The sequence below is a fragment of the Puntigrus tetrazona genome, chromosome 15 (genome assembly GCF_018831695.1).
Source record: "Puntigrus tetrazona isolate hp1 chromosome 15, ASM1883169v1, whole genome shotgun sequence".
Lineage (NCBI taxonomy): Eukaryota > Metazoa > Chordata > Actinopteri > Cypriniformes > Cyprinidae > Puntigrus > Puntigrus tetrazona.
In genome coordinates, this window is record NC_056713.1 from 19433450 (window position 1) to 19460354 (window position 26905).

The 26905-nt window shown below is 37.3% G+C and overlaps 1 protein-coding gene and 1 long non-coding RNA gene across 2 annotated transcripts in view; one reads left to right on the forward strand and one right to left on the reverse strand.

Annotated features, from left to right (window-relative positions):
- The first annotated feature begins 604 nt into the window (after positions 1-604).
- The window catches only part of nyap2a (neuronal tyrosine-phosphorylated phosphoinositide-3-kinase adaptor 2a), a 35368-nt gene continuing 9067 nt past the window's right edge, over positions 605-26905 (forward strand). Inside the window, exons 1-4 of the mRNA XM_043259863.1 lie at positions 605-1344; positions 3631-3851; positions 12284-12591; positions 20519-21700. Of these exons, the coding sequence (XP_043115798.1) occupies positions 3655-3851; positions 12284-12591; positions 20519-21700 (1687 nt within the window). The 5' untranslated portion in view covers positions 605-1344; positions 3631-3654. The remainder of the gene's footprint in view (positions 1345-3630; positions 3852-12283; positions 12592-20518; positions 21701-26905) is intronic.
- On the reverse strand, positions 1319-3662 carry LOC122359535. The gene is made up of 3 exons (XR_006252715.1): positions 3529-3662; positions 2207-2306; positions 1319-1434 (listed from the first exon to the last, which is right to left on the reverse strand). It is a non-coding gene; the product is annotated as an uncharacterized LOC122359535 (long non-coding RNA).

A 26905-nucleotide genomic window follows, 5' to 3' on the forward strand; every position in this document is an offset into this window, starting at 1 on the left:
GAATTAAGATATTTTGGATGAAATCTGAGAGCTATCTGACCCTCCATAGACAGCAACACAACTGAAATAATCCAGGTTCAGAAATATAGACGGTCTAACAATGATTGTAATGGCTGCTGTGAAATCACCTATTTTCATCATAATAAAAATATTTCACAGTATTAGTTTTAATGCATTTTTAATCAAATAAATGCAGCCTTGTTGAGCATAAGAGTAAAAATTTTACCAGCCCCAAATGCTTGAACGGTATACAGTCTATATATTTCAAATCCTTAGAAAACAGACATTATTTGTAGTGCAGAAATAACATTTCACCTTTAAATGCCAAAACACACATCTGACTGTCTCTTGAGTGTTTTTGCATGAGCCAGTGTAGTTGCCTGGTGATGACATTGTACCAGCAGAGGTCATGCCCTCAGGAGAGGACTGACACACACACACACAACCTTTCTCACTCACTCTCTCGCTCTCTTTCTTTCAGAACCACGGACAGCTCTAAGCGAGCCGCGCGATTGGTTGAGAGACATGAGGGATGCACAGGAAGAGAGAGAGCGAGAGAGAGAGAGAGAGAAGATCACCAGGGGACGGAGTGAGTAAGCAGTGAGGGCTGGAGGGAAAGAGATCAGAGAGCAAAAAAGAAGGTAGAGAGAGAGAGAGAGAGAGAGAGAGAGAGAGAAAAGGAGAGAGGAACTAAAGAAAAGACAGATGCTATAGCTGGTCTTTTTGCCTACTGACGCCCATGCTGGGTTCATCTCTGCGTGTGTGTGACGTGCACGGGGGTGTGTGTGGTGTGTGTGTGTGTGTGCGCTTGTGACGGCAGCCGCGGCGGCAGCAGCAGGGGAGGAGGACGGATCAAAGAGATTGTAGGACACGATGCATTTAGCTGCCTAACGTCTCTGCGCACACACCGTAGCCGGCTAAACCAGAACGCGCTCATACTACACGCATCCGCACGCAGCCCACCCCACACACACACACACACCACGCGTGTGTGGGGACAGCGCAGATGAGGCAACCACCAAAGGGAGGTGTGGATCTTTCCAGAAGCGTTTGGTAGGTGGGAGAGGACGGCCTCGGTGGCTGTAGCCCGGCAGGAGCGGTCGTAGGTGGAGAAGGGTCGGACCACTGCCTTCGGTTTTCTTCAGAGCTCTGGAAACGCCAAAGATGGACACATCCTTCACCTTTCTCTTCCTCACGCCAGTGTGTGTTTCCTCTGTGCTGCGTCGCTGTCGCCGGGCTTGTCTGCCAGCCGCAGGGGGATTCGATATCGTGCGGTGTTGAGAAACGCACACACAGAACACACCTGGAGATCAGCTGTTCGGGGAGAGCAGATTCACTGATACCGTGAGTGTTATCATGAGTATGTGTGTCCATCCAGATGTTTTGCTTTGTCTCATTTCCATCTCATCGTCTTCCTTATCAGTTCTTCATCATCTATATGACAGCAAGAGTATCAGCGGATCCCATCAGCATATTACCCACAATTCCCGACTGCATCTTTCAGATTCATTCATGATTCATTTGTATAGAACGGGATACACCTTTACATAACATTTTAATGAAATGACTTTCAAATGTATTTCTTTTCCATCAGTTCTCCATCATCTGTGTGTCAAACTGAGCATCAATTGGTCGTTCTGGATACAAAACCACAATTCACAACTACATCTTCAGATTCATTCAGCCTCTTTTTTGGCATTTGTACACAATGGGATATTCAAACAATATTTCAGTAAAATTCTCTATTAAAGGAAAAGCTCATCCAAAAAAATACAAATATAGTCAACATGTCATTTCAAACCTGTTTGACTTGAACACAAATATTTTTGGTTCATACATTGAATTTAATGTTTGTAGTACTTTTTTAAATATCTTCTTATGTGTTCTGTGGACATATAAATCAGGTTTGGAACAAAATGATGGTGAGCAAATGAAATACTAAATACATTTTCATTTTTGCATGAACTATCCCTTTAATTGAGCATTGGGCTATGTCAGAATCACTACATCCAATTGGTTCTTGGTGTATTCCAGTGACATCTTGAGTTTCAATGAATCTGGATCAACTCACGTTGGGTGTGTTGTGCGGTTTTGAAGGCTATTTCTATTCCTCAGTTATGAATCGCCACTATTAATGTAGTGTGGCGCGGAGGAAACCGTGAATTACAGAGTAATGGAATGAATAGGGAAGCTAAACTCCACTCACCGGGATCCACTGAAGTGGTGCTGTGGTCTCGCTGACCTATTTTGTGTGTGTGTGTGTGAGCGCCAGCAATGGAAATGTGGCATCCTGCCATCTCATCACCCTGAAAAAGAGACTTAGTGTTAGATGTTTTATTAAAATACATACACAAACGGTGATGAAACATAATTGTGAAACAGATCCATCTGGGGCATGCATCTACAGAGAAGAGGAAAAGAATATCTTGTTTCATGCTTTCGGCATTACATGAGACACACACACACACACACACACACACACTCATGGTGGGGATATCATGCCTGCCAGTGTAAAGCGGAACTAATGCATCTTCAGCACAGAATTAGGTTCTCAGCTTCCTGCATTATGTCAGCACACTAGGATACTGTTGCCTGGAAACCCACAGTTCCTTCTTCTCAAATTCCATTTATAGAATACAGCTGTGTGTCCCTGTGTATGTGAGTGTCAGGGCATCCATGGGCATGTGCAGGTGTGTGTGTGCGCGCTCACATGGGTGTGTACAGAAGTGTGTGAGAGATGTCTAATGGACGAAAGGCAGATGTGTAGGTGGGACTGTGACTAAGGAAGAGACGGAGAGAGAGGGAGACAATCTGAGATCAGAGTCTATATTAAGACATGCTGAATAATACAACAGAGCACAGCAAACTGGATGACATCTTCACAAAGTTGTAAAAATAAACTTGACATACTCTCTTATACCTCGTACAAAACTAGGTTGAAAATTATTGCTCTTTATGTACAGTGTACGGTTTTTAAAAGCATGTAGAAATAAAGCAGTAGGATTAAATAAGGCCCGTAAGTGGCACATAATGTTTGGCCAGATGTTAACACTGTTTGCATGTAATGATAAGAACCTGACTGATCTTACTAGTCTCAACCTGTTTATATACTTGTGTACTTTGTGGGAAAAATTCTCACAAGAAGTTGGATAGATGAACAGATAAAATGATAGATAGATAGATAGATAGATAGATAGATAGATAGATAGATAGATAGATAGATAGATAGATAGATAGATAGATTATAACCATAAAATCATTGATAGATGAATGGACAGGCTCTGTTAGTTTGTGGTAATTATAATTAACTGTATATGTAAATATGTTTTAAATATTTGTGTTCTCATCATCATTTTAGGTAGCTATGTAAACATATGTTAAACGTGCTAGCTCTTGCCCTTTTCCCAGCAGTGAATCATGCTCTTCGGCGTTAAAGGATAACATATTCCCCTGAGAACATGGCATTATGCATGTGTTGTTTGTGTGTGTGTGTGTGTGTGTGTGTGTGTGTGTGTGCATACATCACACCTGTAACTCCAAGGTTCATTGTTTTTTTTATAAAGAACAAGCTCTCAAGAGGACGGAATGACGTGTGTGAGACACTCAAGTCTCTCTCTCTCTCTCTTCCAGGCAGTCTCTCTGCTGTGCTGAAGGATGGATTCAGGGGAAGAAGATTGCACACATTTCCTGCAGTACGTGGAGGACAGCGGTCTGAGGGCGTATGACGAGCTGGTTATCCAGAACGCCTCTGACATCGCCCGAGAAAGCGACCGCGTCCGCAACCACACACACTGGACATACCTACAGGAGAAAACCCAGAAGAAGAGACGGCAAGAGGAAGCTATCAAGAGGTACACACACACACACACACAGCTAGGGATAGACTCCCTAGACTCCCAGTGAGTACTGCACATAATAATGCTGTTGGCTATTACCATTGTTCTTACTTTGGGATTTGTATTTAAAATTCATCACGTAGCTCATCCTGCTCTGTTTTAGACTTGCAAACAATAACTGGCACAATTATTCCACATATGAACACTAAAGGATATCTCACTCTAACAAAAAAGGTACAAAAACTGTCACTAGAATAGAATCTTTTCAAAAGGTACAAACTTTCTGACTTAATGGCACCTCGTTGTCCAATACAATATTCTAAGATGTCTAAGGTAATTGCAACAAAGCTGTTTGTTTTAACATTTTTTTATTCATGTATTTAATTAATAAGCATGGTTGATTAATTTTTATACTTTAAGTTAATTAACCACCGTTCCAGAACTGTATGGTTTTAAATAAAACAAAAGTTACTGAGGTAATATGAAAAAAAAATGGTCATTTCAATTCACATCTAATATAATTTTAAATTCGATTTCAGTCAGATCATTTTAATATACTATATTAATAACAATTTATTAGTTTAAATACTTACATGTAACCATAAGTCCCCCTATGTGGACAAGCACTTTAAAAAATGACAATGTTACTGCCAACTAATGTAAATGTTAACATTACTACCATATTGTGCTTGTCCCAAATGCAAAAGCGCATACCATAACTAGCGTAAGTATCTTATAGCAGCACTATTAACTAGAATTTCATATTGAACTGAGAAAATGAGAGTGACATTTATGTTAGTATATTATGCTCTTTAACATTTGGGATTTTAGTCGCCTGTGTGTGCAAAGAGAGTGAGAGAAAGCCAGGGAAATAAAGGTCACTGGTCCTGAGCTCTAAAAGTCAATGAGGAAATAGCTGGATATTAGAGAGACAAACACAAAGTCAATGAAAACCTTCGGCCATTATGCTGTCTGTGTGTGTGAGCAACAGAGAGTCATTTAGCACAGACGGTCCTGCCAGTCTAATAAAAGACAGACACAAAAGCATGCTTTGATTAATCTAACAGCAGCCCGAGGTGTACGAGTTTGTGTGAGTAATGATATTTCAGGGCTTTTGTATTTCCTTTATTGTTATTTTGACTTGTTTGTAGCTAAATGTGGAACAAAATGCTTTATGCAGCCCAGCTTACTTCAGTAATGAAGTACGTCTGAGGTATATTATTTATATCATTTCTTATTTTCAATTGATTTTCAGGGTACAGTATAATGCAGACATTTTTGTTAAGATTCAAGTAAGATTTAAGTATTTTAAGTAAATTAATAATATTTAAACGAGCAAATAAGTTCCATTTTAATTAATCTTGGATTGTTCATATAGTCACAAAATCTATACATACAATATCCTAGCAAATATATAGCAGATGCCTATTTTTTTTAACCTCACAGTGCTGCCATTGTGTTTTTCGTAAGCAACGATGATGTACCAGTTCTAACGCATGATGCAAGTATGCTAACTGTTGATTTCAGCACTATAGACATGCTAATCATAACAAACAGATGTTTTTCCGGCTGTAAAGGCACAGCCGTAGGAAAAGGGGGCGGAGAGTTGCAGCTCGTGTGCATTTAAAGTGACGTGCACAAAAACAGCGTTTTTTGATTCCACTCAAAATAGGCATTTTCAAAATGATATAATAAATGATCTGTGGGGTATTATGAGCTGAAACTTCACAGACACATTCTTGGGACACCTGAGACTCATATTACAGCTTGTAAAAAGAGGCTTAATAGGTCTCCTTTAACACGTATTCCTCTACCCTCTCATTTTTGTTTTCATTCCTCTTTTCTTCTTCCTTTTTAGCACCTCTCTCTTTATCAGCAACTTGTCCTCTCAACCCCTTCATTTTCTCTTCCGCTGCCCCTTTATCCTTACATTTCTTCCTGTTTGTACCCTGTAATCGAGCCTCCAGTCCTTTCCTCCTCTTTAGCATCTCTCTGAGAGGTCTGAGTGGTGGCCCTCTATTCATACAGCTTGAGACACTCTTCCCACAGTAAAGGGGCGTAAGTGGGGTGTTCTTTACACAGAGAGGAGGTCAATGACACGCACCACACGATCGAGCTCATTCGTGGGTTGTCTCTCTCCTTTGGAGGTGTTTTAGTGAGATTAAACAATCAGGATTACAGAATGCAGATGAAATTTCATTAACATAACTCATCAAAGAGGATCAAAACACACACGCGCATATAAACAGTGACAGTGGGAGGACCTAAAGTCACACCTCCTCAGCCTGGAGAGGGAAAAAACAGGGTCTGTCACCATGGAGACAGAGGGGTGAGTTTCTATGGCAACAGTGGGCTTGGTCCTCGTCTCCCTCTCGTCTCTAAATTTAGACTGCTAGCCCCTGAGGACACTTGCACACGCTCCCTTAAAACACACACAACAGAAGGCAGGTTTAGATGTGTCACTCAATTGCTATCACACAGATACGCACATTGAGAGAAACCCGGCCAAGGACACACACACAATGGAAAATCTGGATCTGATGACCTTACAGGACCTACATAATACCAGAAATCCTGTTATAGCTCGCCTCACACTCATATATGAGTATGTGTGTGTGATGACCAGGCTTAAAATTCATATGAATATGATTGGATTGGGAAATGAATAAGAAATTATACGCTACACCTACATAGAAATGCATAGGGATATAAGTGGGTTATTTAGACTGTTTTATAACATACTTCAATTAAGAAAACTTTGTTTGTTGTGCCGGTAAAACTGGTTGGTGAATCAAAAAGAAAAGTTATGTTTCATCCTGAAAATCATTTAAAATAATAATAATAATAAAATATATTCAGAGTCACATACATATATACATACATATATATATATATATATATATATATATATATATATATATATATATATATATATATATATATATATATATATTCATAACATTTAAGTCGATATTGCAAAAATGTATATCAAAATAATAACATATAAAATATAGAAATACTGCTAAACATTCACCTTTACAAATATACTACAAGTTACAATTTAGCTATCATATCATTTTTTCACGTTCAAGTAATGAGGTCTTTGTTAGGCTAATGAGAGGTGGGGAGGGGTGGATATGCTTAATTGCCATGAAAAAAACGTCAGGAAAACAATCTAGAAATACACATTAAATTTCACCATTGAAATCATAGGATATTTTATTTTGCAAAAAGAAAATAAAGTAAATTTTAAAACCCATAAGCTTTTTTAGTGCAACATTATTTTTAGAATATATATATATATATATATATATATATATATATATATATATATATATATATATATATATATATATATATATGTCATATCATTATTTTTGCAATTTGCACATTATTTGCATTGCACTAATAAGTCATTTTTCACATAAACATTAGGCTAATGAGAATTGTGAAAGGGTGTCTTACTTAATTGTAATGAAAATAATAATAATGCAAATAGCTTCGCTGGTTCTAAATATAACCTTAATTTTCATGTCGGAAAATACAAATTATTATAATTGATTTAAAATAATGTGTTTTGTCAGATTTTAATAGTGTGTCTGTGTTTTGTGTACATGTTTGCATCACAACTGTATAGGAGAGAGAGGAAGTTAACTGTGTAACACAGCTTTTCATATATTAATGATAATTCATGTTCAATAAATTGCCTGGAAATAGTTTTGACATGGTTGCCATAGCAGCAGCCAGAAGCCCTGAAAGCAATTTGGTGTCTAACGCAAACCGCAGTCAATGGTATCGTCTACGCTGACAGAAACAGTGTCACTATGACCTGATGTAAACATAAACAACAAAAACCAACGGAAACAGAAAGGCAGGGTTTTAAAGAAGAACTTTGTACAGGCATGCTTAGATCAGTAAGATGGGCATTGACATATGAGTGAAGGTCAGGGAAAGGTCACTATGAGCGGTGCATCACCTTGGTAGACAGAGTGCATCTGTTAGACTGATAGAGAGAGGAAAACAGTCACATTAACTGAGAGCTGTCTCTGGATGAGAAGACAGAGTAAAAAAAATGTGAAAAGGAGGACAGAGACTGACAAAAACATGATTCAAATCGTGCATGGAAAAAAAATTATTAAAGGATAAAGATTGGAGAGAGGGATAAAAAGGATGAGAGGTTGATGTATTAGAGAAGGACTGATGGGGGTAAACTGCTGGACAAGCAAAGACAGAAGTTTATTTACTAAGCTCTGATCAATACAGACAAATATAACGCATCAGTACTACACACACACACACACACACACAAACGTATAGACAGCATACAGATCAGCTTCAGGCAAACCTGCATCTCTGCGTCCACTGAGATTAGTGTGTGTTTGAAACAGAAAGATTTAGCACAAAGCCATCAATACTGTATATGGATGCATATATGTGTGCACAGTATTTCGCTTTCATAATATTTAGCATGCTAAATAATGCATCCCCTGAATATAAGCGTATAGGCAAACAATGCTAACTAAATGCTTTTCTTTCCATTAAAGCAGTAGTTCATTGAAACGTGAACATTTCCTGAAAATATAACCACCCTCAGGCCATCGAAGATGTAGATGAGTTTATTCGTTACTAACATGACTTGCTCACCAATGGATCCTCCGCAGTGAATGGGTACCGTCAGAATAAGAGTGAAAACAGCTGATAAAAATACATGATAGTTACAATCCACACAAATCCAGTCCATTGATTAACATCTTGTGAATCAAAAATCTGTGTTTGCAATAAACAAATTTATCACTATGATGGATGAAAACCACTGCTTCCAGGCTAAAATATGAGACCTCAATTATGGAATATTGCTTTCTCCAGGGTGAATTCATCTTGTGTGCCTCAGGAGTGCAAAGATCAAGAACTGCTTATGGATTATGGACTTGTATGTTTGCCAGAAGCAGTGGTCTGAAGTTAAAAAGACTTAATAATTGATCTTTTCAATTCACAAGATGTTAATTGATGGACTATTGATTACTCGTGGATTATTGTGATGATTTTATCAGCTGTTTGGACTGTTTGGCACCCATTCACTAAAGAGGCTCAATTGGTGAGCAAGTAATGTGATGCAAAATTTCTTCAAATCTGTTCGAATTAAGAAACAAACTCATCTACATCTGAATCCTAAAGCTGAGTACACTCTTAAAAAATAAGGTCCTTCACAGAGATGCCATATAGAAGAACCATTTTTTGGTTCCACAAAGAATCAAAAACCTTGCCCTACTAATCTCTTTTCCGTGACCTTTAACCCTTCACATGCACACATTTGTTACTCTGTCAGGGAAGAGACTTTCCATCTTAATCCATCTATTGATTTATACTGAGCTAATGATATTTTACATTTCCTAACCCTACCCTTAAACCCTCACACAAACCTTTCAGCATTTTCATTAAGACATTATTTATTATGTTTATTAATCTATTGTCGTTGTGAGAGCCATTAGCTGCTTCCCACAGTCTAAGTGATTTCAGCTTTTACTACCTTTTGGGGACGTTTGCTCCTCTGCACAACACAGGTGAAAGCTGACACACACACACACACACACACACACACACACAAAACTAGTGAGCATAAACTATAGGCTATGCTGGTCTAAGCTGGTCTTGTCAGCAGGAATAGTGAACACTACACTTCTATGCTAATGTGAACATCCATCAATGAGGTGATCGAGTCACCATAATGATCTAGACTCTTTCTAAAATGATGATACATTATTTTCTGAAAATAAATAGGAATGTGAAGTATTTAAGATAGGGAGGGGTTGTTTTTTCAGGCTTTCTGACTACGGTTTTAAATTTTGGGGGTCGGATAGTTTTTTCTTTACGTTTATAGAAGTCTCTAATGCTCATCAAAGCTGCATTTATTTGATCAAAAGTATGGCAAAACTGAATCACTCCAGTCTTCAATGCAAACGATACTTCAGAAATCATTGTTTTATGCTAATTTGCTGCTCAAAAACATTTCTTCTAATTATTAATGTTGAAAGCTGTTTGTGGAAAGCCCGATACGTCTTTTATCAGCACTCTTTGATAAATAGAACGTAGTCAAAAGAAACTAGAAATCTATTTCAATATGTTGAAGTCTTCACTGTCACCTTTGATCAATTTAATGAATTTGACAGAAGCGTACATTTCTTAAAATTTTAAACGGTAGTTTAGAAGTCACGGACAAAGCTAAAAATGACTTGGTCTTTCAACTGAAGAGCACGATTGTATTTTTTGTCACGGACATCGATTGTTCCGTCGCATTAATCAGCATATGAAAAAGTACAAGAAGTAACTGATTGGCCACTTGGTAATATTGTTTCGAAAATGAAAAGAAACAGAAAATACGATGACTGGTCACTCGATACACTCAAGTGTGAAGTGTGACCACTCAGAGGGAGGAAAAAATTGCAGACGATACAAGAAAGACAAGACAGATGACAACACACATGGATGAAAGGATGCAAGGAGAGAAGCAAAGAGATGAGGGACGCTGGTGCAGTGAGGTTGGCAGACAGACTCTCAATCATTCTTTATGAAGCACCACAGCACCACACCCTCCCCTCTGATTACACACTCACAGTATGTGTGTGTGTGTGTGTGTGTGTGTGTGTGTGTGTGTGTGTGTGTGAGTGAATGGTTACTTAAAGCCAACGTGAGTAAATCCTGTCTGCCCTTTAGTATGATTAGTTTTCCTCCAACAGAGAGAGAGAGAGAATTTGAGAGACAGCAATTGAACTGACTGCCCCCTTCTCCCTCCCTCCCCCCCTCTCCCTCTCTCTTTCTCTCTCACACTTTCTCATGAACAGACAGACGAAAGTAACTCAATTTTTATAGGATATTCGGCGCAGAAATCATCTTAAAATCCAGCCAAATTGCTCTGAATTGGATTATGCAGAAATGACTTTTAGCCAAGATAGATTCATGAAGTTATGAGGGAACGGATAGATGGATGGAGGGAATTTGCCTTTCCTCTGTAACATTCTCACATTACAAACATAGAATATTTTGTCACATTTATATTGCTCAAAGCTGCATGCAACATAAAATATGTGAAACACGTTCGAAACCGCTAATGAAATAATCTGGAAAACAAAGAACAAAGATGGTAGCTATCTGTAACGAGATTATCATAACACTTCATTGACAGAAAATCTAATATTGTATTTTATAAAGTAGATATACTGAGATATATGGATTAGGTAAAGTACACTGTTAAAATTCTGTGGTTTGTGCAAAAAAAATGTCCGCTGTGGTTGCCAGAATAATTTTGTAAAAAAACAAACAAACTGTAAACACATTTACTGAAATCTGAATGTAAACCAGTAAATTCAACAATGCTCATTGCTATTAAAATCTGTTTTGTACAGTTAGATAAATGACAACCACCATAATAATGCAGGTGGTAAAAGAGAAAGCCACATGAAGACGCTCATCACAAGCAGAAGTACATACTAATATATAGTTATGCATGCAAACACAGATCCACACCATCATAATAACACGCTTAAATAATGCAATACACATTAATCAGAAAAGAGCAGATGTGACATAAAGCCCAAATGTACATAACTGATAACAAAAACTATTTAAAAAAAGAATCATTATTTAATTACTTTTAAATGTGGAGTGTCATTTTTTCTATTTACCTTTTAAAAATGGAATAATTAACAGCATTGTACTGTAAAATTACATTAAATGTCCGGTTAGATGTTTTACAGTTTTTTTTGTATATAATATGGGAACTTACTGTTAACCTATTAACGTTTTTTTGTACTGTTTTTTACAAGATTTTACAGTTAGAATTATACATATATTTCACAGTAAGGATAAAGGTTTTATGTGTTTGAAAACAATTATGTCTGCTTTCATCGCCTTAAAAATAAATTATTGTTATTTTAAAATCAAATTAATAATTGTTATTATAGTAAAAATTTTTGTTATTTTACTTTTTCATTTAAAATAAGTTTTTTTTTTAATGATGGCAGTTCCCAATCATTATTACTATTCTAACTTTCTGCTTTTTCAATACTGAAAATAGTTATCAAAGCTGTATATTCTTAGTGTGTGTGCGCGTGTTTAAGGTTCTTTGATGGATGGGAAGTTCATCATAACATATAGCCCACTTTCTCAATTGCATTTGCACAAGGATTTCTCCACAATCATCCTCCCCTGATCTGTTTGAATTAAACTCCCCGTGACCTGCGCTATGCATGCGGTGTTCTTTGTGAATTTACGTTAATGAATGCTGGACTAGATGAGAATATTAATCTGTAATAGAATATTAATCTGTGCTGGTCTTCTGTCATGTGGTTGGTTCTGCTCTATTCTGGAACAGCGCCTAATGCTGAAATCCATCTAAAAGCATATGGGTGCACTTTCAGTACTTTCAGTAAACTGCCTTTCTCTCTCTTCAGGATTGGCGAGGATGTGGCCCGTGTGACGGAAGGAGGAGGATACGCAGGCAAACACTTTCGTATGGGCTTCATGACGATGCCGGCCCCTCAGGACCGCGTTCCTCCTCCCTGCGGCCCGGGCTTCACTGTACGCTCGCAGTCTCTGCACTCGGTGGGAGGGGGAGAAGAGGAGGGGAGTCCCACCTCCAGAAAACAGCCCCCACCCAAACCCAGACGAGATCCCAACACCAAACTCAGCACCTCCTCTGAGACCGTCAACACTGGGCTCAGCACGGGGAAGAGCGGGAAGGAAACGGACAAATGCGACGGTAAATATGCGTATGTGCATGCAACAACACTAATGCTTCTAGCTACTGTATTCAAGCTAGATTTGTGTTGAAAATATGTCAGAACATATTTTCTGCAATGAAAGTACATCTAAAATACCATATCCCAAAAAACAATGGTTTTCTTTCATTTCCTGGTCTTTCACTCTCAGTTACACATCATTTATATTAATATATTTTAAAGTTTTACTATAGTGAAATATTTCAAACAACATGCATTCTTTAAAAACACACACACATGCATCTCAAGCCTCTGGAAAAATGGCATCTCTTATTCTTTCCCGCCGCTTCTCTGTTATATGCAAATCTACTCTCTTCTGCCATCTCTTTCATGCATGCCTCGTTCTCATGGATCATTACACATGCAGCGCTTCCTTTGAGCTCCACACACACACCAAACACTTCCTCGCTGCCGTACACATCTCACAGAAGAGCTAGACAAAAAAAAAATAGTCAATATTTCAGAAACTTTACTATATAAACATACAAACAGAGAAATCCACCGTACAGGATGAAACTAAGAAATCGTTTAACTCGGTGACTGTGGTAAAAAGTCTCGCTTTTTGCTTTATGTCAAGGCTTCATTTAAATTTTTGTTTTGGAAATGATTTCTCAATAAAAAAATAAATCAATATTTAAAAATAGTCAATGCAAAGCCACCAATAACTGGATTAATGTTTCTTTAAAAAAACACTAAGAAAGCTAGGAAACATTAGAAATTTATTTACAACATTTTCACTCAAAACTTTATTAATTAAGCACTAATCTATTTGAATAATTAAGTGCTCCATCTCAGTGTTTACAACAGTATGACTGTTAAGGCTCTGCCTGAGGCGAGATATAGCATTACCAAGGTGGCCATCGAGTGGACTGACCTCCTTCGAGAGGGACTTGATACACACTTAACAGCAGCACAGCACACTTGCAGACTATAATGAGTCAGTGTCAGACGGTACGGTCTTTTTACATAACTGAAAATGCAGCGCAGATAAAAGGTCACCAGACATATATTCGCTTTCACAGACACCTGTAAATATACCCAAGAATCTTTCCAGGAACGGGTGACATCAACTCTCTGTCCTCCTCTGACTGGTCACCCTGAGCAAGCAAAAGCGCTCTGATTGGTCGCCTGCTGGCTGCAGTGTCATGAATGGGGCAACCGTTGCCATGGGCAACATTCTCGGCCTAAGTGTTTTACCGACGGTGACAGTTTCAGACAAAATCAACCAAAACACAGATGATGCCTCTTATAAACAAGCTCAGAGCTACGAGGTCGACAAGCAGGAGACTTGAGTCGTGATTCGCATTCACAACACGAAGATGCAAAACACAGTTTGAGCTAAAACAAATAATTGGTACACTTTGGGAAACAAGGTCACTGGGGCGGATCTCTTTTATTGGTAAATGAGATGTATGTTCTAGCTTTTGTGCCTTCAATAGAGGTTTTTTTACCTTTTTTGTTCTATTGCGAGCCTAACAGACGAAATGTGCTGCTCTAGGCTGTTTTATATTATACAGCGAATAAACGCCTCAGAGACCTTTACTATTCCACACACACTCATTTCCACACACATTAGCCTTCATTTAACCCTTAACTTGATCATTACTGATCCCACTCAGAGAGCTGAGCTCATTCAAAGTGCTTTTCTTTCAAATCCAAAGCAGAAGCACACATTACAACATACCTAACCCCACTCCAACACTTGACCTCATTTTTCAATGTCTACAACCTCATTTAGAGTACATTAACCCTAAAAACATCAACCGGCTCTTTGGAGTGAAATTTGAAGCGCAGCCAACTTTACTACTACATACAGCACATCAGACCTTTTAGTATATTCAATCTCATACACACGCAACCTCATTTTCTAGTGAAGGCAAAAAACGATCAAATATTAAACAATTTAAAACATTGATTTTCTAATTGAATTTATATTTTTATTCCTATGATGGCAAAGCTGCATTTTTAGTATCATTACTCCTGTCTTCAGTGTCAAATGATCTTTCGGAAATTGCTTATTTCATTTTCAAAAGCTTTATTGTCTATACCCAAGATCCTATTATTATCGATGTTAAAAACAGCTGTGCTGCCTAATATTTTTGTGGAAACCAAAGGCCAAGTTCCAAAGGCCAGAACTGAAATATACATTTTTAACAATTTAAATGTCTTTTATTTATCAATTTAATGCATCCTTGCTGCATAAAAGTTTCCCTTACCCCTTCAAACACATATAAACCATTTCTCTTTTCTGTTTTCAGATTATTCCAAGAGCATATTTTTTAAATCATATAGGATCTGGATGTCCGATTAATGATCTATACAGAGAGATTGTGTCTGACTCACTTAGCCTGAGGCTCTTTGGCATTTCCACCAAACCAAGGGCCAGATTATTCCTCCAGAGAAACCTCAAAGAGCTCGACATCTCTCCTTCTCTTCTCTCTCTTTCACCCTCCAGCTCCATACTGCATACACTTCCCCCATCTCTCATCCCTCCTTTACTCTCGTGTCTTCATTTCCCACCCCAGTTTGGCACCCTTTCTTGTTTTCCTCATTACGATCCCGTCTTTTATCTCACTCGCTTACGCATTCCCTTTCTCACAGACCAACCCACTTTTTCTTCTAGTCTTCTTAATTTATACATTCATGTTATAGAAACAGAATTCCCTTTCTAGCCTGTGGTGTAAAAATAGCATCAGATGGTATACTTCAAAGTATACTATGGAATTGCCATGGATCTACAAAAACATGGAATAACTACAATACTTGTACAAAATGATATCATACTACCACATTTGATTACACTTTTTTCCTCCACATGAATCCTCTTACAAAAAAAAAGCCGTACTACGGTGGTACTATGGTAGAGTACTATGGTAACAGATGATAAAATCATTATACTTTGATAAATACCATAGTATTAAATGATACTATGGTAAAAATAAAATTTCCATATTCATAATCATGCTATTTTAACATGAAATGTAATATAATTAATTCCATAATTATAATCCAAATATAATTAAATCTGGCACATTTCTGATCCTCTCATCTTTCTGTCTTCTCCGACTTTTCTTTCTTTGCTTTTATGGTCGTAGTATCACCATGGCACAATATTTACAATTCTCACATGATATTTATGTAGTTCAGTGGAATTACTATGGTAAATGTGCAAAAAAAACATGGAATAATCATGGTACATGGGCAAAAACATGGCAATTGTACTTTTTATCCATATGCTGGTGCAATGGTATAATGATGGTATCACATGGTAAAACCATAGTACTTTGATTAACACCATGGTATTAAATGATTACCGTGATTACTGTATTTACATGATAGCTTAAAACTATAAAAAACATGGAATTACTATGGCACATGTCCAAAAAAAATTAATACCGCAATGCCATATTTAGAAAACATATCAACCCACTTTCCTTCATCTGATCCCTTTGATATTTCTAAGCATATGTGACAGCTTGCTTGAATACGTTTATCTTTTGCGCTGACCTATAACAGAGCATGTATGTCCTATATATAGAGACAGAGAGCTACTGACACACATGCAAACCTCAATAAATCATGAGCAGTGTTCTTTAAACAGCATCATATCAGACTTAATGACATGTGGCATGTGGCGTATATCTGTGCTGTATATCTCATTGGCGGGGACTATTTCACCTCTAATTTAGAGGGAAATCAATATAAATGCATTATCGTACACATACAAGCACAGATAAACATCTGTATTAAATCAGCAGTGCAATACTAGATAACAGATCCAGCATTTGCTACATCCTCTGATGGAAAACAACATCACAAGACTGCTTCTGCTTCAGAGAGAGAGAGAGACAGAGAGAGAGAGAGACAGAGAGAGAGAGAGAGAGAGAGAGAGAGAGAGAGAGAGAGAGAGAGAGAGAGAGAGAGAGAGAGAGAGAGGATGGATGTGTTGTGAGAGGAAGGTACATCATGCACCTGCTGTCCTCTGGAACATAGTGCCCTATATTTTCCCATGTCACAGTCATCAAATTCACTTACAACACGCTCACACACACACAGAGATGCATTAACATGCTTTCCATAGGCATATGTCCACACACCAGCGTTTCAAACAGGATTCTGCTTCTGCAGCAAGGGGCATTGGCACAACCATGAAGAGACCTAATCATTTGCTAAACAATAGAAGTACCGTTTTTGTGAACATACAATTATATTTTGGTTACAAAATACCCCTCTGCTGCTGAATTGCATCATCTGTATCAATTAATATTTCTGAGGAGCCCTGCATACAGGAAAAAATTGAAATTGTGGCCACAAATAAAGAATTAGTTCTCAACATATTTTAATATTTATTATTATATTATATTATATTATATTATATTAATGTATAATATATTCGTGGCCATTTATTGTTATTTTGTTCCCTTATTTTAGTTAAATTATAGCAACCTTTCAGTTAAAATGCGGGGGAAAAAAGGTATAAAGCATGGGAAAAAAAATTTCATGCAAGTTTATTTTTCACAATATGACTCCATATCTTAAAATTGCATTTTCTATAATTCTCATAATTTAGAATTCTCATTATTACAATTTTGTACTTTCATGTATTTCACATGAAGTATATAATTAATTAAAAAATTTCTCACAAATATTTAAAAAACACTATGCCAAGGTACATGCCACTTACATGCCAAGGTATTTTTCATTTACACAGTCTTTTATTTAATTTAATTTAATTTGCTAGTCTTAATATTTCACTCTTCAGTGTAAATACACTTTTTTAAGGGTGCAGTGATTAGTCTTAGCTAAATTTAAAAATAATAGAAATATATATACGAGGCGCTTAGAAGGTGTACAAGTTTGTGTGTAAAATTGCTTAGAGAATGCAAGTCACTGTCCTCATTCTGTCACTTGGGTAAGGTGTTGTGATCTCTCCGAGTCTTTTTCTGAATGATAAGTGAAATCATTTTGTCATTCTTGCTGACTTTTCATCTGTGTATCAGAGAGTTCCACCACAAAGCTGATATAAATCCCTGTCATGTCCTTTACATAACATAAACCCATGCACGCACACACACATTGGATCTAGAGTCTCTAGAGAATGACGTAATTATAGCTTCAGCCAGCATTACAGGAGATTAAAAATTAGCATACATCCCATGCTGCCCCATTAACTATTACTTGCACTTGCTGTTGGCAGGAGACACACAAGTAGACACAAAAACAAACACACACACACACACACACCGCTCTGCCGTTGCTGGAAGAAACGGGTCAGTCAAGTTGCCCTTCTCTGAGCCAGCTGAGAAATGACAGAAAGATGGAGAATGAGCGAGTGAGTAAACAAGAGGGGGAGGGCGGAAAAGAAATTGAAACAGTCGCTTTCCGCTGAGATGATTAGTCAGGATGAAATTCATTCATGAAGTTAAAATGACCTAGTTTCCTCCACTCTAGTTCTTTCTCTCCGCCCTCCAGTGTGTGTAGGAAACTGCCTGTTTGTGCCTGTTTGATTATTCCATGAACTCTTCCCACAAAGCTTAGCATCTCGAGCTGACATCACCAGTTACTGGCAGGGTGAATTCCAATTGCCAATAATGCAAAGTGAATTTCACAGGGCACAAGGCATAAGTGTCTATCGGTTTGTACCATTTCACTGGAAGTGGAAAGGCAATTTATCAAGATCATATAAATACATATCATAAATAAACTACATTTATTTTCCTATTAAACTGCAAAAGGAATTTAGCTATATAGATTCAATATGTGTATATATATATATGTGTGTGTGTGTGTGTGTGTGTGTGTGTGTGTGTATGTATGTATACAGTTGTGCTCATAAGTTTACATACCCCTTGCAGAATGTAAATTTTCATATACATGCATTAATGAATGTAAACTTTTGAACAGGATGATAATGTGTATATATGTTGTTTAACAATCAAATTTTTTTAGTTCAGTACTGGACTTTAGGAGCTACATAAATACATCTTTCTCAAAAGACAAAATAAGTAAAATTTTGCCTGATAATCCAATAAAAAAAGAAAATATGAAACGGTGGAAATGTGTTTATCATGATTTAAATGCATTCTACTACCAGAGACCAATGCTTTATTAAAAAAAAACAGTAATCAAACTTGGCCAGAATAAATGTAACCATATAAAACTGAAGTTGCTTACATTCTTACAGATGTAAGCCTACTTTTAATAATGAACAAAGATCAAATATTAATTTCTAAGTGATATTATTATTGCATTAATATTATTCATATTATCAGACAACCCAAATCTGTTTTTGTTTTTCTTTATTTTGTTAAAGAAAATTAATAGTCAGGTTTCTACAACTTTAACTTTGAAAAGTAAAAAAAAAAAAAAAAGAGAAAAGATTTGACATTTATCTGAATAATTATCGATATCGACTGATATAAAAAAATAGAAGCAATATCGCCCAGCCCTAATTTATGGGTATGTAAACTTAACAATTATTAAAATTTTGTATGTTCTGCAAGGAGTATGTAAATTATGAGCAGAACTGTATATGTGGGTGTGTGTGTATATATATATATATATATATATATATATATATATATATCCTATTATACCCCAAAAAACACAGCTTCTACAGATATGCCCTGCTCAGTGCGGCGTAGAGACCCTGTAAATAAGAACACATCTGCACACACAGCGAGTGTGCCCTGCTTTACTCATTTCTCAGCACTGGTAGCTCAGCTGTGTATAATTAATCCCGTCTCAAGCAGAGTGTTAAACTCTATTCTCACTAAAAAGTCCTTAGAGAAGCCTATTAACTCACTTCATAACCGCACACATTCAGGATTAGTAACTGTACTGAGAGGGCAGTGGTGAGACATGATGCGAGCAAAACGAATAAAACTTAAAGCATCAAAGAAGATCACATGCACAGTAGACTAGTAATGGCGCTGTGCAGCCCTATACGGATTTGTGGGTTAGCAATGACATTAAAAATCATAGATGCTGACTGGGCTACCCTTCTGCTAAGGCTTAGCAGTGCTAATATTTTCAGATTTCATCTCTATTTCAGTAACAAGGTCATTGCTGTGCTATAGGATAGCTAAAAGTTATTATTTGCACCTTTTTGAGAGTATTGGGAGACTATGTGAGTATTGAGGCCTTGAGAGGTTTAAAACGCACACTTGTGTGTGCCAGGTAAACAAACTAATATAGGTCTTAAGTAAAAGCAAACAGCCGAGAAAGAAAACACACGTGTAACAGTATATTGGATCTGGGCAGCTCTTAAAGTGACAGCAGCCTAATATTCCTGCTGTCTGTCATTCATGTTGATCAAACAACAAAAGAGAGAAAATCTCTCACTGCTCTTGACTAAATCACTGTTGTAATTTTAATAAGAAAATATAAATATATTTAATTTACACAGTGAAGAATATGCAGTGTTTTATAAATTATTTTATTATTATTATTTTATGCAATGTAGCATCTTTCTTATATGCTCTACTGTAGTTTTGGTCCTATTGCTTAGTTGATTACTTTTTTTATTCTTATTAGTATTAGTTTTTGGATACTGACACCATAAACAAGAATTATGATGAATTAAATTTTTGATGTCATTAATAGTTAAAATTCACCCCTGGGTGTTCTTTATTTACCTTTAATGCAAACGTTGGCTTGTATATAGTTATTGTTAGCCGTGTATGCTGCCTTTGTTCTACAATAAATAAATAATCCAAAAAATTTATGTCATAAACGCCTTATTTAAAGCAAGAAATCAATATATCATTACTGTAAAATACAGTTACTCATATCATGATATCATATTTCCCACCGATACTATGTACTTTATATTAGCCGTACTGTTGAATTCCATACAGCGCTAACAGAAATCCTAAAGAAATCACACTTTTGTTCTCTCTCCCACAGCGTCTAAATCCCGCCCCTGCAGTGAAGAGTACCGTCGCATGCCTCCACCCAAACCCAAACGCAACCCCAACACCCAACTCAGCACATCCTTTGACGAGTCTTACATCCAAAACCACGGCAGTAAGGCAAAGTCGGCCTCTCTGCCGCGGCAACACAAAAAAAAGTCTGCGTCTCAGAATCAAAGCCCCGCCCCTGATACTGACGATGAAACGGAACCTGTTTATATAGAGATGGTGGGGAACATCTTACGAGACTTCAGTCGAATTGCAGGAGCTAACGGCAATGAAGAGGACGACCAAGGTGAAAGTGTGTACGAGGAGATGAAGTATCCAGCTTACGATGATTTACCTTCATCTTTAGACCACGCTCAGTCGCGATGGGAGCAATGTTCCACTCCTTTGGTGCCGGAAGTCGAACTTACACGACCCACCACTCCACGTGGTTCGCTGTGTGACATTCCCGCCCCGTTCCCGAATCTGCTTTCCCATCGACCTCCTCTACTAGTATTCCCACCTGCACCAGCCCAATGCTCCCCCAACTCTGACGAATCCCCCCTTACTCCACTGGATGTCACCAAACTGCCCATGTTGGACAACATGGGGTATGGGAAACCAGGTGCATCCCCAACTAGCGCCGACCCTGGACCACAGCTGGAGGCGCAGCAGGTGTCCGGTAAACACCACCACCACCACCACCACCACCATCATCATCATAAGAAGTCAGCAGAGACTAAGGAGCAACAAACAATCACAGCATCAGGACGTTCGTCTGCTCCTCCTCTGCCATCTGCGCAGTATAAAAGCGGCGGGTCTTCTGCGGCACATGGCTACCCAAGGAGCCACTCCGCCTGCCCGTCCCCTGTCAGTATGGGTCGCGCTTTGACGCCGCTCACCCTGAAGCGTCCCCCGCCGTACGACGCTCTCATGACCGGGACGATTCCTCGCAGCGCCTCTGGAGTTCCGCACGGATCGCGTGAGAGCGGGCGGCTCTCGAATTCCTCTAGCGTGCACGGAGGGTCCATGCAAAACGTCTCCACCGCGTCGGGCTCGAGCTCAGGGTCGGGAGGTCGAGGCTGTCGTACACCAACCAGTCCTTTGGATGAGCTCAGCAACTTGTTCTCTTCCGGACGTAACATGCTGAAGAAAGGTTCTGGAAGCCGAAAGAGTAAGGAGTCAGCGGATGGTGAGTAAAAACTGATCTAAACTTGTTACCAAAATCAAAATTTGGGGTAGGCAAGTCTTGCATGCTCATCAGAGCTACAGAATAAATTGTAATATTTGTAAATATTATTATAATTTAGTATTTTAATATATTTTAAAATGCAGTTTATCCCTGGGATGACAACGCTGAAGTTTTAACATCATTACTCCAGTCCACACTGTCACATGATCTTTCAGAAATCATTTTAATATGTTGATTAAGATTTTATTAGATTAGATTTAAAGTGAAATCTTTACATTATTACAAATTCCTTTTCCTTTAAACAAAGAAAACAAACAAGTTTTATAAATCTATAAATTGCAATTCAATTTTCAGTTCATATAACAAAGTTATATACATTGGTCAATAAAGAGTACATAGTATAACAGGATATTTGATTGCGTATTTCCTAATTTTTTTACATATTGTTTACCTTTACAGTAATGAAGATTAAAAGAAACAATTATATAAACTTGTCGGTAATTTTCTCTTTAAATAAATAGGTTGAATCTGGGCTACAGTGAGACACTTACAGTGGAAGTGAATGTTAATGTTAAAATACAAGCTCTTAATGTTAAAATGTTTCAAAATTACAGCCACATGATGTAAACAATATGCATGTTAACATGATATTTGAACAATTTAGATTTTTTTTTTTTCAAATTATGTCATTGCAATGAAGTAGTACCGTGTTAACACCATAAACCCTCCAAAAACAGTAAAAATTACAATAAAACAATTACAGTTCAAATAACAGAATGAAATAGTTCATTTTAAGGTTTGTGCCTTAATGTTAGTTTCATTCACTTGAAATTGTTTGTGTTAAATTATTTTTAAGCCACAAATACTGTCTGGAATATGTCCAAACCAGATCTCAGTCATTTAACTTTTAAAAGCGAAAATACACAGAGTAATCGTCAGCCTATTAACATCAGTGCAAGTAAAAAATAAGCCATCTAGAGAAAGTACGAAGACTTTTAATTAGTTACATCTGCATATGTTAAACCCAGCAAATACTGTAATTGAAGGGTTAACTGTGAGATATCTGGGGGCGATTGGTAGCCGTCTCAGTTACAACTTCAAAGTGAGGGATGTTGTCTCATACAGCAAAGCCTGATTGGGTTTAAAGAGCGTGTGTAATCGTCTTGAGAGCTGCAGCTAAGGACTTTTTTTCCAGACTGTTATTTTTTCCCATGTGTGGAGGAGAGATGGCTTTCATGTCCTATTTCCACGGTCCACTTCCATCACCCCAGGTGTGTCTGTGCGCAAGTGTGTGTTTGAGCCCGTTCAAAGATTAAAAATTGAGCGATCAACCTACGCACAGACCGTTCGGCATGCTTACAGAGAGTGAGAAAATGACCCAGATTCTCCCACCCAAACAGAGCCACTTCACATCCAATGTGAAGGTCGCCAGATTGTTGCATTGCGAGGGTTGTTGAGTGCCTTCCTCGTGATGCTTTCACATCTTGATTAAAATTGTAATGGATTCATTCTGAAACACTTCAGATTAACGAGTCAAGGCTATGATGTTGAGCCACACATACACACACACACACACACACTTTTTACATACCTTTATAAGAAGCCGAACCTCAACTCGGCTTATTATAATAAGGCATATACGCTACACAGGTAAACACACACACAAACACTGAAGCAGGTCAGTCTGTCCATCACAGTCGATTTTACGCTACCCAGTCCAGCAGAGACACACAAACACACACAGACTCCTCCTGTCAGTATGTCTTCCATGGATCTGCGACTTGGGCTTCGTGCCTGACAGAGTGTGGAGGTGTGTGAGATTAACAGGCTGCCGGCATTAGTATGTGCGCGCGCGTGTGTTTGCCTGACACACACACACACACACAGAGAAAAGCCAGAGATAGTGAAGAATCTGTCACAGCGATACAAAACAACCCGGTATCTCATTCTCATTTACAGCTCAACATCAGTCTGCTAAGAAACACGGCTGTGAGCACATGTGAGATTATGATCAGAATTCCCTCATACATTTCTGATATATTCAGCTTTAGTCTTGTGAGTTAAAACCTTGCGAATGCTGTTTTATTACAGAATGTTTTTAATACATTGCGATATATTCGAATAAATTAAAGAATAATTTATTCCTGTGATGGCGAAACTAAATTTTCAGCAGGCATTGCAGTCTTCAGTGTCATCATAATTTAAAAAATAATGCATATGCTGATTTGAATCATCCTTATTACTCTCAATGCTGAAAATGTTTAAAGTAAACAATATCAGGAACACACACACACACATGTATATATGTATGTACAGTATCAGCTATCAGATGACCTATCGTCCATAACATAAAAACAATTACTGTCATATCTGCCCAAATGTCTATGGCATGCCTGGTCACTATACAAATAATCCGATTATCACAATATTACAGAAGTTTTATGCGGCGTCATTGATTGAATAAACCTTCTTCTCTACAGATCCCATATTGAAAGTCACTCTTAATTAAACCTTTTAGATATTTTCAGATCCACCCATTTAGAGAAAAAAACAATCAATGACCGAGCTCTTCCTGTTCAGGGCAGCTCACCCCTGTCCGAATTCTATTAGGGAATTCTACTACAACTCAGCATGACACCATTCGGCGCCAGAAAGACATACAGAGTCTGAACATGTGCCAGTGTCAAGTGCCACGCCAATGTGTTTGTGCATTAATCTGTCTTAAGGATCGGTCTAATTTAAATGAGATATGGGTTTGTTTTGATTATGCCCTACAGTACCCATAAATAGCTTTAAATATGATTTAACAGACAGCAGTCTCCTGCTACGCTTAATGCATGCAGCTGTATTTAAATGTAATAGCGCTTTTCCTGAAGCATCGAAGAGCTTAATAGTTTCTAAAATTAAGTGTCTTGGTAACTTCACATACTCTAAGGTTACATTAGCATATACTAATAATGATCCTACGCATTTAATATATTTCCTCATCATTATGTCTCTGAGGTTGGCATATATTAGCATAATTTAGAGGCACAGAAGTGCTTACATTGTGGCCTGCTGTGACATGGAGAGCTGATCTGTGTAACATGAACATAATGGCAGATCAGGTTAGCTGTCGGGCTGAGAACAGAGAATGTGATTGAGAAGAAATTATTTCCAGAATGTGCCATTAAACAGAGACAAACTGACTCCAGTGCAACAAAATACTTACATATAGTGTTATATTTTCCATTATGACAATTTCATTCTGGCAGTTTCAAAGCACCTCTGTTTTCACCTTTATGGCAGCATAGATAACTTTCATATGACAACTCTCTCTCTCTCTCTCTCTCTCTCATATTGTATGTGTATGTATTTATATATACATAATATACACAATACAAATATAATGCAAACAAACACTTGTATCTTGGATGTGATATATATATATATATATAATCTAATAACTTTTAGTACTGTCAAACAATTCATGTTGATTATATTTTTTTACATAATATATGTGTTACATAATATATATATATATATATATATATATATATATATATATATATATATATATATATATAAAACACATGCATGCAGCATGTATTTTAATTATAAATATTTACCCATATTTACATCATTTAATTTATATCATATAAATACATTTTAAAAAGTAATGTGTATGTGTGTGTGTATATATATATATATATAGTATATATATGTTGATATAATATATATATTTTTTTTTGTTTGTTTCATATCTTTGCTTGTCCTAGTAGTGGTTTAAGTCTCATCTGTTAAATCCTTTTTTCCACCTCAGTATAAAAATGAACTAATAAATAAAAAATAAGGGTAATTGCAACTGAATTCCTCCCAGTTGTAATTTTATGTCTCAAATGCTACTTTATTTTCTCATAATTGCGAGTTTATATCTTACAACGTGACTTTATATCTTGCACTGCGGCTTTAAACCTCATTAATGCAACGTTTTATTCCACATTGAGACTTTATGTCTCATTTGAAACTTTATCACACAATTTGCTTTGCTTTTTTTTTTTACTCTTACACTGAAACTGGCCTCTATGATCATCTGTTTCTCCCGACCTCTGAGGCTGAGTCTGACAAATGCCTTAAGCTAAGAAAACTCTTAGTTGTAATTATAACCCAATGATCGCTAAAAGTGGTTTGGTGCAATCGGAGGCTGATCTTTAGATCCCAAATGAGATCTGACTCTGGAGATGAACTACAACCTGTTTTGTTTGGCTCCTGCTGTGCCTTTTAGACTTGTTTCTTTGGTGTTGTTTATGTCCATTACCTCTGAGTGCCAAAAGATATTTGGCATGGCATTTCACTCTAACTGGATGAGAAGAACATGTTTCTATGTTGGCTGCTGTTTGCAGAAAAGCCTTGTAGAACAACCTGACCCTGTGAACACTGACAAGAACACAGTACTGCCAACATACACCTAAAATTCCCTCTGCTAATGGACATTCACACACACAGACTACATCCAGGCATTGACCGTGTGCATGTTAATAAGTAAATATGATAAATTTGTAGCAGTCTTAGCATTAGCAGCCAACGCTAATGACAGTGGACACTAATTAAATGTAGACTAATGGATCAGGACACCACAGACTAATGGGATTTCAACAGACGTGGCCAGACAGTGTGTGTGTGGGTTTACCAAAGAGATAAAGTACGGTAAATAAGGTTTTAGAGTAGCTAATGTGAGACCAGAATGCAAAATAAGCCAAAATGCGAAATGGGTCATTTCTTTACACAAAAAAACAAATATAGCCTATATATCTTCTATATAATTTTTTCATGAAATTTCTGTGACAAAAAAAAATAATACAGACAAAAAATATAATAGCTTTAAATTTTAATTGTCGTAAAAAATAACTGAAATAAATCTCACAAGGAGTTGTAAGCTGTGCTTTATTGACTAAAAAGTATCGGGTCATAAGTGTAATTCGTTCAGTAAGATCACATTACCAAACTGTATGTTTATGATTCGTGAAAATTAACTCATAAGAGTCATTATTTCAGGAATCATCCAACACTGGTTGTTCTATTAGTGTATGTTTATGATTCCCTAAAAGAATCGTCTCTTGAGAATCGCTTAAGAATCGTTCATTCTGGAAAACGGCACTGGTTATATTATGCCGTATTGTATATTTTTTTGATTCACTAAAAAGAACCAACCCTTAACAGTCATTA